The 15852-nt window shown below is 41.2% G+C and overlaps 1 protein-coding gene across 1 annotated transcript in view; it reads right to left on the minus strand.

The window, feature by feature from the left end:
* Positions 1–2029: 2029 nt before the first annotated feature.
* Positions 2030–15852, minus strand: part of GNB4 (G protein subunit beta 4) — a 38866-nt gene continuing 25043 nt past the window's right edge. Inside the window, exons 2-10 of the mRNA XM_058189088.1 lie at positions 14569–14673; positions 14130–14168; positions 12433–12539; positions 8704–8767; positions 6150–6312; positions 5288–5354; positions 4732–4933; positions 3663–3879; positions 2030–2615 (exon numbers count right to left, since the gene is read on the minus strand). Of these exons, the coding sequence (XP_058045071.1) occupies positions 2509–2615; positions 3663–3879; positions 4732–4933; positions 5288–5354; positions 6150–6312; positions 8704–8767; positions 12433–12539; positions 14130–14168; positions 14569–14625 (1023 nt within the window). The 5' untranslated portion in view covers positions 14626–14673 and the 3' untranslated portion in view covers positions 2030–2508. The remainder of the gene's footprint in view (positions 2616–3662; positions 3880–4731; positions 4934–5287; positions 5355–6149; positions 6313–8703; positions 8768–12432; positions 12540–14129; positions 14169–14568; positions 14674–15852) is intronic.

Here is a 15852-nt window from a genome sequence, read left to right on the forward strand (position 1 = left end):
ATATTTTTGTGCTGGGCTTTTTTCCCCTAAAAGGGCAAATTTTTCTTACTCATGCAAGGCAATCTTAAGGCCCTTTACAAAATATATCTTGAACACCAAGTAGTGGACTAAGGGTGAGGTGATCGTAGAATGAAGAGCTGTATTACAACAGTAGAAAAATCATAATAAATCCCTTGGGGTGAAATCAACATCGGTATCAGATGTGAAAAGAATGAATCCTATCAAAGATAGGAAAAAGCTGCATGGATGTATCCTAACACGTATAATATTTGTTTTGAAAGAACACCTCTCTCTCTCTCTCTGGATGTTAACAGAGGATTCATGGACTGTTAAAGAGTTCCTACATCCAAAGCGTTTGGCACATGCTTTGGCACTTTTGCCACCAGTTAAAAAAAAAAAAGCAAGCCGGAATATAGGATAAAAAAATTGGTCGAAGTTGAGAAAACAAATGGCACTGCAGCAAAATATATTTGAAAATATCAAGAACTACCAACCTATGTTCAGACAGTGGAGATTTTAGGGGACATATAACATTGGATCGTTCCTCTACCATCAAATCAGACTATTAATATAGAATTGAATCTACATTTCAGGCCAATCCATGAATACTTCCGAAGAATCAGATCCACTTCATACCTGCTACAAGTACAGACAGCAAGAAAACTAATTTCGAGGATTTTCCTAAAGCACGTTTTCAGCTACCCATTTGTATATTTACGAGTACAGGACAATTCCAACGGCCGATTATTAGATGACCTCCGCTCAAAAATTTAAAAAGCCAAAAGCAGGATCCTACAATACTTGCTGCTCTGGACAAGACTCAAGCCATAGCGAGTCACGGGAAGTCTTTCCAAATGGGATCGGTTTTAAGGAAAGAGGAAGGCTGGGGAAGGCAAGTTCATTTGTTAACGTTTCCCCGAGACTTAACAAACACAAAAACTTAAAAAGGCAGTTCAGTTTTCTGGAATGTCTTAAGTGAACGCGCCCCATCGGTTGGCACAGCAGCTATTAAAATGAGCATTCTGCACTTCTTGTAGTGAGTGATGGGTTTAACTGAAGTTTCAAATAGCCGATTAAAAAATTGATGTGACATATACCAGGTTAGTCTTTCTCAACTTTGGCAATTTTAAAATGAGCGGACTTGAACTCCCAGAATCCCCCACATCTTAAAGTTGCCAAGGTTGAGAAACACTGTGCTAAGAGTTTTAAAGAGGTAATACTAATGCAGTATTAAAGAGTCTTCATGCAATGAGTGCAGATTTCAAGAGAAACACTGTGCTGGAGTCTTAAAGAGGCAATAGTAACAACTTCCCCCCGCCTATGCAAGATTCATACGAGAGAAAACTTTTCTACCTGGAATATATAAAATAGAATTATAATATGTGGATGCACTCAGAATATGCCCCACATACGTTTGGAGTGATGCAGTTCAAAGAGGATTCAGGTTCCTTTGCTAGAAATTGGAAGCGGCCCCACATTCAGTCTTAAGCTAGACAATAAGTTTACAGAAGATAAGAAATGTCTCAATTACAATTATTCAGTTCCCCACAAAAATACATCCATCAAACACCGTCTCAAGCAAATATGTATCCTTCAATTTCCTCACCCTAATCTCATTAGAGGCTGTTAGAAGGAAGCTCAAAATCTAAATCCTTAAAAACATTTCAGTTCTTACATTATGCATCTGATCATTGGTTTAACTCTGTGGTGATCAGAGCCCCTTAGCTTCTAATGGATTATCTGGGATCTGCTGCCACTATAAGGGGGAGAAAAAGTCATCGAGCAAGAAAGGGGGCAAAGTGTCACAAGAGTCATCAAGGGATTTCCTTTTTTGTTTGTTTGTTTTGTTTTATACAGACACTCTGTTATAAAATTTCACAAACAGCTCATTAACTTCACACTTTTATCTACAGTAAATTCACGAAGGGGGGGGGGAAATTATAACAGCAGACCAGCCGATCCACTGCAGAACTCAGAAGCTACATCTTAGGTTAAACGTAGAGCTATATAAATGCAGTTTCTTTTTAAAAAAAAAAACGCGAACATTGTTCCTTTACTTACAGACAAAATGTTACATGATTGGCTGCTATGTGTATATTCAATTATGTACAAAAAGGTACAGAATTAGCAGGACTGGGGCACAAGCAGAAATCCCTTCAGGGCAAATGTAGCCAAACGAAATGCTAACTGACTGGCTTATTTTTTATTTTATTTTTTTAGCTTTGCTCACTACAAACAGAGGGTGTGCCGCCCTCTCTCTCTCTTTTCCTTGAAAGAAAAGTCACTGATTTCTCCCATCTACCACTTCTTCGTTCTTTCTGTGTGTTTGTTTTAATTTCATTTACAGAAAGCCTACTTATGCAATAATCAGCAAGTAGAAAAACTTCACCTGTAAATACAAAGTAGAAATGTTATTTCACAGCAAGAGGCTGCAGCATTGCTCTCTCCAGATCTCAGTGGAGAAGGTGTGCGTGTCTATTGGTGGAGGGGAGGGGTTCAAACGCCACGTTAATTCCAGATTCTGAGAAAACTGTCCCAAGATCCTGTAGCTACAGCCATGCCGTCATCAGTCACTCCTAAGCAGCTGACTCGGTTGTCGTGACCAGCGAGAACACCTGAAAGGGTCAAAGAGCAGAGTAATTAAACCAACAGCCCTCAAAAGTCCCATTGACAATTCTCATGTTTTTCAATAGGTGTATATTGTATCTGTTTTCAGAAATAAGTTCTCACACAAAATGCCTTAACCACAGGGAATGGATTGAAGTACAAAAAATAAAACCAAACAAACCCTTCATGAGAACAGTCGATTTGAGTTGGGAAAATCAAGGCAACAGTGAAACGCTTCTGCAAATGCGTAATTTTTTTTTCTTAAAAATAAAAGTGAAGGTTTATGCTGTAGTCTATATGCCGAGGCGCAGGGAACACTGTTATCTTCCCACTGAAGTGGTACCTATTTATCTACTTGATTTTGCATGCTTTCAAACTGCTAAGTGGCCCTGAGCTGGGGCAAATAACAGGAGCTCACCCCACCGCATTGAGCTCAGGTCTTGAACCTGGACTATCAGCTTTCCAGCTGACAAACTCGGCACCTTTAACCATTGAATCATCACGTTGTCCCCCCTCTTTAAAAAAAAAACAGCGCTAAAGATGAAAGATGCAAAGCATGCACAAATGAAAGAGACTTCCAGAGATGAAGGGCCATGACTGGTAACTTCTGAGGCACGTTTGATCGATCCAGCTATAGTTAAAAGATAACCCTTCAGGAAAACAGTTAACAGTTAAGGCTTTGAGCTCAAAAACCAGGACTCAATCGCTTAACAATGAATTTGTATGCCACATATTGTAACTGACATCCCAGAGCCATGGTGGCGCAGTAGTTAGAATGCTGTACTGCAGGCTACTTCTGCTGACCGCCGGGTGGCTGCCAGCAGTTCGATTCTCATCAGCTCAAGGTTGACTCAGCCTTCCATCCTTCCGAGGTTGGTAAAATGAGGACCCAGATTGTTGGGGGCAATATGCTGACTTTGTAAACCGAGGACTGTAAAGCACTATGAAGTGATATATAAGTGCTACTGCTATTGCTATCCCATACAACAGTCACAATAGAAAAGTTAACGCACTTAAATCTTCCGGCTCCTATTAACCTATTAGCTTTAACTCACCTGCACGTTCACCCTTCAGGGTATCCCAAACATTGCAGTTGAAATCGTCGTAGCCCGCCAAAAAGAGGCGTCCACTCTTTGAGAAAGCTACAGAAGTGATCCCGCAGATGATGTTGTCGTGAGAATACAACATGAGCTCCTGGTCTGCACGAAGATCAAAGAGTCGACAGGTGGCATCATCTGAACCAGTGGCAAAGGCATGGCCGCTTGGGAAGAACTGTGAAATGCAACAAGAATAGGAAAAATGCAGACGAGGGGGGAGGGGCAAGGGAGGGAGGAAGAGAGCAGGGAGAGGGAAAGAGGTTGGCTCTGGAATGCTAACATTCGAAGTTCACTTACTATTAAACTTTCTGCGCTCAAAATAATACCCCCTTTCCCCCAAAATATGACCTCCCTTGATAATAAGTCCAATCGAGCTTTTGAGCGCATGGCAATAAAGCCAAGCGCTTATTTCAGGGTTCAATATATATATATATATATAAGACAGGTTCTTATTTTTGGGGAAACACAATATTAGAACAGCATCTTGCGTGATACTTGAAGCTTTACATTTGCCTGAATTCTTAATATACTTAAAACATTTGCCAAATTCTTTCTTCTTCATCAGCAAAACAAGAGAGTTCTCAGAACAATTAGCCATCTAAAACAGGGTTTCCCAATCTTAGGCAATTGAAGCTGTGTGGACTTCAACTCCCAGAATTTCCCAGCGAGAAAGGAATTCTGGGTGTTGAAGTCCACATAGCTTCAAGTGGACAAAGTTGAAGATCACTGCTCTAAAACTTTGAAGAGTGGATGATGAACGTTTGAGTTCTGCATCCAGAGACTGGCACCCCCAGAAATTGCATACACTTGTAGCTTTACTAACCCTCCTGCCCAACTAACTATCCCTGAGAAATCCTTGGCCTATGAAAAGTTGGCTTCCACAGATGAAAGAGATGAAAAGAATTTGCACACATCTGATACACTGATGGAAAATCCCAAACCATCCAGCGGATGCCGAAGAGAACTACCTAGCACTACGAAGAAGCATTCCTATTTCCATATATTCACGAACACAATAGTCACTTACGCAAACTGCGTTAATGTCAGACACGTGTCCCATGAACGACTGCCTGCACATCCCATCTCGGATGTCCCAGAGCTTGGAGGAGGCATCGCAGGCACCCGAAACGAAAGTGCTCATGTCTGGGCTTAGAGAGAGACTCATGACATCGCCGGTATGCCCAGTAAAGGCAGTTGTCTGTTGGCCTGTCTCGATATCCCACAGGGCACTGCAAAGTGAAGTAAAAGCATTTGAATTCAGAAGCTCAAATAATTTCATGCTGGAATTGTAGCTGATCTGAAAAAAGTGGAAAAAACCGTTCCAAAAGCATTAATTAGCTATTAGCCAAGCCGAAAGGCTGAATGACACGTCTGGTCCCTGGCAGGACCGAGTCGAAAAGCTGGAGAGAACTAAGAGGAGGCGGGGACGGCAAACAAAAAATTAGCAGACTCGGTCGAATCGGCAGCGAGGAGATTCAACCCAGACCTGATGCCTGTTTCCCCCGACAGGGAGAACAGCCAAGTTTGCAGACCCCTGAGCTAGGGGAGCTCATTAAAAAAAAAGAAGATCCCAGGATACTCACCAGGTAGTGTCTCCAGAGCTTGTAACAATTTGGTTATCGTCTAGAAAGCGACAGCAGGACAAGTACCCTGAAAAGAGAACAGTAGCAACCTGGCTGTTTCAAATTGCAACTCAGATTAGGCCCAGAGTTCCGCTTCCTTCCAGCCTTTATTAAAAACATTTTTAATACAGTACTGAACAACTATAAATGTCTAAAGTCAGAGGAACAATTTCAAGATCTGGGGAAAGCTGAGTCAGTGAACAGATTGGAAATGGGATGGCCCAGTGGCATCTAACTCAAATGAACGAACTAAAATAAAATAAAAATATTAAATTAAATTAAATTAAAATAATAAATTAAATTAATTAATAAAATAAAAACAAAACAAAACAAAAATAATAAAATAGCTAGCTAGCTGCCAGCCATAAATGTCTATAACATTTACTATAAAGTTAATCTGCTGGATGCTTAATAATAGACATTTTTAAATTGTTTGGACAGGACATAAAAAGCAGCAAATGCCACATGTGCAAATATTGCAAAAAAACCAAAACAAAACCCAATATTCACAATAGTTATTTAACACAGAATCAAGGGACCAAATTCTATGTTAGCAAATGTATTCCTTATTCTATTTGGGGGAAAAAATATTCCTTTTAAAACAGGGGTCTCCAACCTTGGTCCCTTTAAGACTTGTGGACTTCAACTCCCAGACTCCCTCAGCCAGCAAAGCTGTTTTAAAAGCAATCCCAGAGAGGTAAAATATGCAATTATTTTTTTTACCCCAACTTTCCTTTTAGAGGGCAAGAAGAGAAAGTTTAAAGGCATTCTAGTTCAATTACAAATGGTCAAAGAAACAAAAAGAAAAAGAAGGACAGCTGACCAGTATGGCCGGGGAGTTCTCTGCTCACTCGTACGTTGCCCTCCCGTGTCTTCAAATTGTAGATAGAACAGATGTTGTCTAATCCACCGCAAGCGACGTAATTGCCAGATGGTGCATACGCACAGGTCATTACCCAGGAAGACCGCAAAGGAATAGCATGCATCTTTAAAAATAAAAAAAAGGGGGGGGAGGGAGGAGAAAAAGCACCATGAGGAATTGTCTTCTTCGAAAATCAGATGCAAAAAAAACCTGGTGCAGATATTAACTGATACTATGGGAACAACTCCCATCGCACAGGGAGCAGCAGATACAGGTCGTTCTCAAGTTATGACCATTCCATTACAGTCGTAAATCGGGCCACTCACATTCTTTTGCAGCAGTCGTTAAGTGAACACTGCAGTTGTAAAGCAAACCAATGTCTTGCTATAGGTCGGGTGCCACTGATGAACCCAAACTAATTCACCACTCCGAGACTTTCAACTTTCTCAAAGAACTGTTTTATTGAGTGCATCGTTTCGGCAAGGATGAAAATGAAACCAGCTCCAAACTATTTCCCACAGTTTCCAATATAATTAAAGAACAGATCATTCCCTCCCTTCATGGTCACAGGTCACCTTGTCCATTTAGGTATTCTGACATCTCCTTGGCAACTCCCCTCAGTCTCTGGCCGGCACCTGTTGAGATGACCTTGGTTCCCATGGGATGGTCTCTTGTTGTTGTCTGGTCTGACATCCCCCACCACCACACACACACTGTGTGGCAATCTGAGAAATGGACAAATGGCTGCGGCAGGCCTGAACCGTTTAGAAGTTGACACCAGGTTTGCCAAAAATGAAGTAAATCCTTGTTTTCGGCAAAACCATAGTAAAAGGCAGTCCCACGATTGCAGGGACACTGCAAACAGCTACAAAAGTGGGCTAGTTGCCAAGGATCAGAACATCAGAACTTTGAATTCAGGTCATAAGTACCCTTCAAGGAAGGTCCAGCGTAACTCCGAATGTCGCCAGTGACTGATGTTTTAAAGTTGAGGACTATCTGTAATGAACTGAACCTTTGCTCGCAATAATGTGTGGGTAGCGGCATTACAAAATCAACGCAGAACTTTCCTTCAAAATTTTAATATTCCAGCCCAGTTTTCAGAATGATCTGCTCCGAGCTAAGCAAGTTTATCCAGTGGTGAAATTCAATTTTTTTTACTACCGGTTCTGTGGGTGTGGCTTGGTGGGCGTGGCAGGGGAAGCATACTGCAAAATCCCCATTCCCTCCCCACTCCTGGGGGAAGGATATTGCAAAATCTCCATTCCCATCCCACTCTGGGGCTAACCAGAGGTAGCATTTGTCGGTTCTCCAAACTACTCAAAATTTCCACTACCGGTTCTCCAGAACCTGTCAGAACCTGCTGGATTTCACCGAGTTTATCATTTTTACAGCAGGTTGTCACAATGGCATTGAAGAAATAGTACAACAGTTTAATGGGTTAAAAATATTACCTTACATTGCAACCAGTTTTAAAGAGGACAAACCATATGTCTTGCAAATAGCAAACCCTCCAATGGCAAAATTACCTAACTTTTTGAAAATAACGTTCAGTGCTTTCTGATATAAGAATAGTGAATTAATCTCATACTATCCCAGACTTCAAATGAGTATAAGAAAGGGAAAAAAAACAACCCTAGAATTACTGGCTAACCACAAATTGTGCCATGAAAATGACCTCTCTTCCCAGGACTTGTCTCAATCCCACTTAATTTGTAACATCCCGGATCTCCTTTTAATGGCTCTGGAGAGGATTAAAAAAAAGGTGCATATTTGCATTTGAAGTGACACTGAATGGTTCATTGAAAATATCTTAAGAGATTATAGGGCACAACTGTTATTGCCCACGATCAAATGAAAATGAACAGTTTCTTTTTCTTTCCAACGTGAACAACTTAACACCTCAAAGCACTTCGATATACATTTCAACAAACATCAGTTTGTACAGTAGAACCTCTGGTCACGAATGCTTCTGACCATGACCAAATTGTGTTCCGATCAAAAAATTCACAAATTTTTTTGAATCTGGTCATGAACACGTACTCGGGTGGCAATCAAACATGGCCGCAGCCAATTTCTCCTTCCGTGTCATTGGCTACACGAGACTTTCGTTTCCATTGCTAGGAAATATCTTTCCGACAATCATTAGGCTCAGGTCACAACCAAATTGGGTTGCAACCAAAGTTATGGAACGAATTATGGTCATGGCCAGAGGTTCCACTGTATCCCCAAAGTGTTTGAGCCAGAATTTTTAAGATTAATGAAACCGAATATTCTATGACATGCTTGAGAAAACAACATATACTTCCAAACACAGAAAAAAATAATAACAAGACAAGAAATTGTATTGAAACCTGAAAACCATCAAGAAATAACAGAGCCAATAAAGAGGTTTGGATGGGGGACAAAAAATAAATAAATTAAAAAAACAGCAGTGGAATCTAAAAATAAAGCCCATCAGCAAGAGAAGCATAAAATGTTCAAACTGAATATATTAAAAAAATAATAACAACTGTACCTTGTTTGTTGTATAACTATCCCAAATAATTAATTTTCCATCTTGGGAAGCACTCACTAGTAACCTAAAGATAATAGTAAAATAAAACGAAGAAAAAGACAAAACAAAATATGTATTAATATGTTAACCTTGTATCTTCCTCTTTGTGGTTTCCAAATTGAAAGTTCAAAGGCAAATTCTGTGCATTCACTACGACCCCCATTTCTCTTTCTCCAACTTGTGAACCACACAGCTTAGGGCACAAGCAAAAGATATTAGGGCCACAGGTTGAAAAGCTTAGTTCTTCTACGAAATCCTAGCCAATTCTTCCCCAACCTGATGCTAAACATCACGGCATGGGTCCAGGTTATCTGAAGAACTGTCTCATCTCAATGGAGTTGGCCTGTCCCACCCAAGCTGGCATAAGGGGCTTGCTGTGGACCCCATCGGTCGAGGAATTCAGCTGGGGGAGTCCAGGGCAAGAGCCTTGTCTGCCACGGCTCCTGGCTTCTGGAACATCGTGTCATCCCAGGTGAAATCCGTACCTTCCCTTTTGGCCTTCTGAAAAGATCTGAAGATTCGGCTCTGCCACCTGGCCTGAGGGTCCAACGGGGCCGTGTGTCAGAGATAAAACCCCACCTTCTCCCTATAGGCACCTTCCCACTTTTGTCAATTTTAAAGCACTTTTAGTATTCCTCTTTATTGTTTTAATGTTTCATATTGCTGTTTTTATTGATTGTAAGCCACCCAGAATCGCCTCTAGGCGAGACGGGCAGCACATAAGTTCAATAAACAAATAAATGTCATATTGGCTTCGAGTCGTCATCCAACCAAACTGGAGGACACCAGGTTGAAGCTGCCAGTGTACAAGATTAAAACCCAGATAAACTGACCATTAAAATGAGGAATCAGGTAGATCAGGGGTGGGCTGTTGGAGGTTCGCAGGGGTTCAGGAGAACCTCTAGCTAAGATTCTGTGCAGTTCGGAGAACCCCCAAATCCCACTCCTGGCTGGCTCCGCCCATCCCCCCCTCCCCTCCCCTCCCCACGTGGCCCATTTTGGATGTAGGTAAGTGCAGGGTGCGCATGGAGGCTCGGGGAGGGCGAAAAACGGGCCTACCGGAAGTTCAAGAAGGCCGGAAACGAGGCTTCCAGAGCCTGAAGAGGCTGTTTTTGCCCTCCTGGAGGCTCGAGGGAAGCCTCCAGAGCCCGAGGAGGGCAAAAACGCCCCGCCCCCACCAGGGTGCAGGAGGCAGACTAGGCCCACCATGGCCACACCCACCCAGCAATGGGCACAGAACCCCTTGCTAAAATTTTTGAAGCCCACCCCTGACTGGTAGACCCTCTAATATTGTACACTGTTGGTGAACAGCGGACAGCCGAAAATAAGATAAATAGGTATATCCTATTCACTGCAACAGTATAATGTGTGTGCTTCCTCCTTTTATTTTATTCAGTTACCTGGAAGAAAGGGAAGCAAGTTCAGATTTCATAAGCTTAGTTTCCTCTATCACTATTACTGTGTTGAGGAAAGGAAAAACACTAAGAGTTTTATTTATTTGTATTAAATTTAAATGGGTAGTTTCCCAGGAAATGACTGAGGCGGCTCCATCTACATAAAAACTTCCAATCTATTTCGTTATGGGATTCTAAAATATGCAGGAAAACCTTCAACAATAAAACTTCTCAATATATACAGCTTAATTCTTAAAAATAAATTCTTTCCTATCTGCTTAAAATAAGGAACTACTGTAAATTTCTAATGTTCCATTTTAAATGCTAATCTTCTAAATACTGTTTTCAGATTACAAAATACGTTGCTGTAAATATATATGCATGTTCATTTTTCTTTTTTCAATAAAAAGCTATTTTGGGGGCAGAAATATAATATTTATTTTTAAACGCTGAAATTGAACGTCTTGGAGTCAAGCCTGAAATACAGCAAATCTGTCTTTGAATTATTGAGTTTAAGGGGGTTCTTTAAAGCTTTGAATATGTTCCCAAGAATCTAAATTTATGTTTGCTTAGAGAATTTTGTTTCCTAATGTTATTGTTCATATGGCCAAGAAACAAATAACTCTTTTCTAAAAAAAATATACATTTTGCCCACCTAAATTATGTGAAAGTTTATTTATTTATTTATTTATTTATTTATTAATCAAACTTTTATACCGCACCATCTCCCGCAGGACTCAGGGCGGTTCAAGCCATATTAAAATACAACAATATAATAAATAACAATATAAAACCAAATTAAAACTAAATATTTTAATGGCCAAATCACTAAAAACGGTAGAAACCGATTAAAAACCCATTTAAAATTTAATTAAAATATTTCTTAGGCTAGTCCAGCTCGCTGAAATAATAAAGTCTTCAGTTCACGTCTGAAGGCCCGGAGGCGGGGAGTTGTTGTAACCCCGGAGGAAGCTCGTTCCACAGGGCCGGTGCTGCCACAGAGAAGGCCCTCCCCCTGGGGGTCGCCAATCTGCATTGTTTGGTTGACGGCACCCTGAGGAGGCCCGCTCTGTGGGAGCACACAGGTCGTTGGGAGGCAATCAGCGGCAGAAGGCAGTCTCGTAGATATCCCGGTCCTAAGCCATGGAGCGCTTTAAAGGTGGTGACCAAAACCTTGAATTGCACCCGGAAGGCCACTGGCAGCCAGTGTAGGCCGCGCAGGATGGGTGTTATGTGGGAGCAGCGCGGTGCTCCCTCTATCACCCGTGTGGCCGCATTCTGGACTAGCTGGAACCTCCTGGTGCTCTTCAAGGGGAGCCCCATGTAGAGAGCATTGCAATAGTCCAGGTGGGAAGTGACGAGGGCGTGAGTGACCGTGCGTAAGGCATCCCGGTCAAGGAAGGGGCGCAACTGGTGAATCAGGTGGACCTGATAAAATGCTCCCCTGGCGACGGCTGTCAAATGTTCCTCTAAGGACAGCCGATCGTCCAGGAGAACGCCTAAGTTGCACACTCCTCCCCTGGGGGCCAGTACTTCCCCCGCAACAGTCAGCGATGGTGTAAGCTGACTGTACCGGGACGCCGGAACCCAAAGCCATTCTGTCTTGAAAGGGTTGAGTCGGAGCCTGTTCCTCCCCATCCAGACCCGTACGGCCTCAAGACACCTGCCCATCACCTCAACGGCTTTGTTGGGGTGGTTCGGGGTGGAAATGTACAGCTGAATATCATCAGCGTACAGATGATAATCCACCCCGAAACCACGGATAACCTCACCCAGCGGCTTCATATAGATGTTGAACAGGAGAGGCGAGAGAACAGACCCCTGAGGCACCCCACAAGTGAGGCGCCTTGAGGCCGATCTCTGCCCTCCTGTTGGACCATAAGAAAGGCTGAGTGCCAAAGAATTGACACCTCTGTTCTATAGTGCTGGAGAAGATTCCTGCGAGTCCCTTGGACTGCAAGGCGATCCAACCGTCAGTCCTAGAGGAGATCAACCCTGACTGCTCTTTAGAAGGCCAGATCCTGAAGACGAAACTCAAATACTTTGGCCACCTAATGAGAAGGAAGGACTCACTGGTTAAGAGCCTAATGCTGGGAATGATTGAGGGCAAAAGAAGAAAGGGACGATAGAGAATGAAGTGGCTGGATGGAGTCACTGAAGCAGTTGGCGTGAGCTTAAATGGACTCCAGAGAATGGTAGAGGACAGGAAAGCCTGGAGGAACATTGTCCATGGGGTCGTGATGGGTTGGACACAACTTCGCAACTAACCACAACAACAGAAAGGATTTGTACAAACCTTGAATCAGATCCCCAATGCATAGCATAAATTTTGGCTAAATGACCTCTTAAGGTACGCCTTGTACGCATCTGGATTCGACCGACGGAGTCAAGACTTGTGGTGATCTGAGAAAGAGAAAGGACACTTTTCAAAACCTTCTCCTGGACCGCATAAGAATATATGACAATCGAGTATAAGAAATAACTTAATAGTATACAATGCTAAGTTGTTTCTTTTATTTGTCATGTACCATTTCTTTATTTGAAGAGTCTGCTGATGCTATGGTATGGTATGGTAAGTTTGGGATTTTGCATCCCATACAAACCCATTATTTGTGACTTGGTATAATATTCAAATCTGGCCAATTACAGATGGCTCCATAAACCATGATTTTAAAAATAGGGCTTGATGTATGCAAATGGAACTACGCTTGAGCAAATGGTTACAGTCCAGGAAGCCATGAGTGCTATTTTGATTTACTGATTCCTTTTCTCAAGCCCCTTTACAGTATTATGGAAACATACTAGGAGGTACTACCAGTATACTAGCATACTAGCAGGCATTGACTAGAGTCAATGCCGAAGAGAGATTAAAACCTCTGTCTTTGTTAATAATTGTATTATTGGATTTGGGAGAGTCTTGATAAAAATAGAAAGAAATATTTTATTAGGGAATATATAAAAATGGTTATAAAGTATCTGGCAATTTATAGTGATGGAAATAGGGGGAATAGTTAGGATTAAATGTAAATGGTATTGTTTGAATTAATAATTTTAAGGTTTGACATAAAGTGATGGAAGAATGGGGAAGAATCTGGATTAAAGTTAAATGGTATTGTTTGAATTTATAAAAATTATTTAGGATAAAACTTGATTAAATAAGGTAATGAGAAAAATAGAATAAGCGATGGAGTATTAAGGATTGAAAAATGATATTATTTGTTAACAAGTGTGACAGAATTATAAATTTGGTGGATCATATAAGACATTATTTTGAAGAATAATAAGGACTAAATTGACTTTAAATCCAATATTGATAGTTGGACTTTTGTTACTGATATATTGGAAGATGTAGCACTGTTTATATTTGAAGACTGGACTAATTTTAATGGACTTAATGGATTTGAAGATTGGATTTTAATGGACTTAAGAAAGAAAACAAACTTTAATGTACTCAAAGAATCTACAAGGAATGTAGATTACATTGGAATACATTCCATACATTGGAATGAAAAATTGGATCGACTACATTTAAGCCAAATTTTAGATTGAAGTGTTAAACAGTTTAAGAGTGAACGTAAGAATTGTATTGTATTAACGTACTTGTTTAGAAAGGGGAGTTAAGGTTTTAAAGGGAGAGAAGAGATTATGGATTATGGTTTATTGGTGTAATTTATCTTATGACTGATAGATGCAATAACCTGTATTCTGTTCTGGGAAGTCCTGGGGTGGTGGTGGTGGAGGGAAGGGTGGGGGAGAGAGGGAAAGGGAGAGGGAGGAGGGTGGGAGGGGATGGGAGGGAATTAAGTGGTAAAATTTTTTGTAAAACTTTTTTTAATAAAAAAACCCCCATTGTCTTTTTCCTGGGCAAGGAAAAGGGGCATAAGACAAGGAACTTCTGCTAAACTGCAGACTCTGCGCAACCATTTTAGACGCTGTAACTGCCTGAGCTCCTTAGGAAAGTGAAGCAGGAAGAAAAAGTAAATGGCAACCCACCTGAGCAAGAGTTGTGTCGCTACATGCTTTCCTTGCATCCTTTAAAAGAAAATGTAAAGGATTATTTTACATAACAATGGCTGGAACGGGTTTTGCATCCTTACCAAGTTAGTGCATTTATTAAGGGAGAGAGAGAGAGAGAGAGAGAGAGTCATTCTGGCAGGCTAGGTCTGGCAAGCAGCAAGCCATTAGGCAAAAGGTTCACATACAGTACACTCCCTGGCTGCAAATACCACAAAAAGGATGGATAAGATTTCAGAAGTCAATCCATCCAATGAGGCTCTCTGAAAGAGGCCCAGCACTGTGCCCTGAAGTCTTTCAAGACTCCTACGTCGTAAAGGAAAGGTGGTTATGGAGAAAACTGCACAGGGGCAGATAAAATCTCTTCACAAAAAGATCTTCCTGGGTTACCATGAAATATGTTAGAAAGGCATCTTACTCTGATTTGATTCCGGAGCTGTTCTGCCTCCTGCCGTAATTGTTCCAGTTCACTCATTCTCTTGAATGGGTCTCTTCTCGCCTCTTATAGTACAAGTGGAGAAATCTGTTAAAAACAATTTACAGAAACCACTTGATTCATGAGCCTGTAATTAACAACATCAACATTTAGAAATTTACAGTCATCCCATCATTATTGCATTCTCCTCGGGCTACATGTAGCCCCCAAGTGTCTGGAGTGGAGACTCCAGAGTTTTCCAAAAGTTGCAGCATAACTGGGAGTTAATGAAAGGCACCCACAACATTATAAAATATATGGGATTAAATCATATTAATTGCATTTAATTCAATTAAACATATTTTAATTTAAAATCTAATTTAAGAATTTTTCTTGGCCCCACTAATTTGTCTTTCTCTTCCCTAGTTTTCTAGTCTGAACCCAGCACAATAACAGCTTGAAAAAAACATGCACTCTGATCATCTTACCAAAATACTACACTATGGAACACATTTAAATGGCTTAAACTGTGTGTGTGTGTTCGTGTGTTAAGTCTCAGCATCATCACTATAAAAGAAAGTAAATATAGGCCTTTAGTTACAATTGGGGGGGAGGCGGTGGTAGAAACTTAGATAAACAGAAAATCTTGACTACCTCCATGTTAGCGTGCTAATTTTAATGCAGGCAACATTTCAGAAAGGATGAGAATAAAGAGTAATACAAGAAAATATTTCCTCCTTGCTTTTAAAGAAAGTATTTGAAATATTTTCAGATTAAAATAATAATAATAATATGACCAACTGGAGAGATGCCCACTGTGGGGGACTTGATTGATACTTAAAAGACTACCTGAGACTACCTGAGATTACTCTGAGACTACCAAAAGGCATGTCTCAGAGCACGGGTGTCAAACTTGCGGCGTCACATTACCGTCATGTGACGTTTTTCCCCCCTTCGCGGAGCTGGGGTGGTCATGGCCTGTGCGTGACGCATCCGGCCTGCAGACCGCCAGTTTGATACCCCTGACTTAGAGTAAGTGAATGAGGAATATTCATACGGTAATCAACACAGATAAATTTTGCTTATTGACTGCTTGGGTAGCAACCATTCAAAATTACGACGGTATTGGAAAAGTAACATTGTGAGCAATTTACAACCTTCACAGGATTTCTCACAGTCACACGATTACTATTAGTTACTGTGCACCTTGTCCTGTGCCTGACCCATTTCCCCCTCCACCTACCGATCTACAGGGTGGAGAGATTGCCTAAACAAGCGATCTCTTCC

This window comes from Ahaetulla prasina, chromosome 6 (assembly GCF_028640845.1).
Source record: "Ahaetulla prasina isolate Xishuangbanna chromosome 6, ASM2864084v1, whole genome shotgun sequence".
NCBI lineage: Eukaryota > Metazoa > Chordata > Lepidosauria > Squamata > Colubridae > Ahaetulla > Ahaetulla prasina.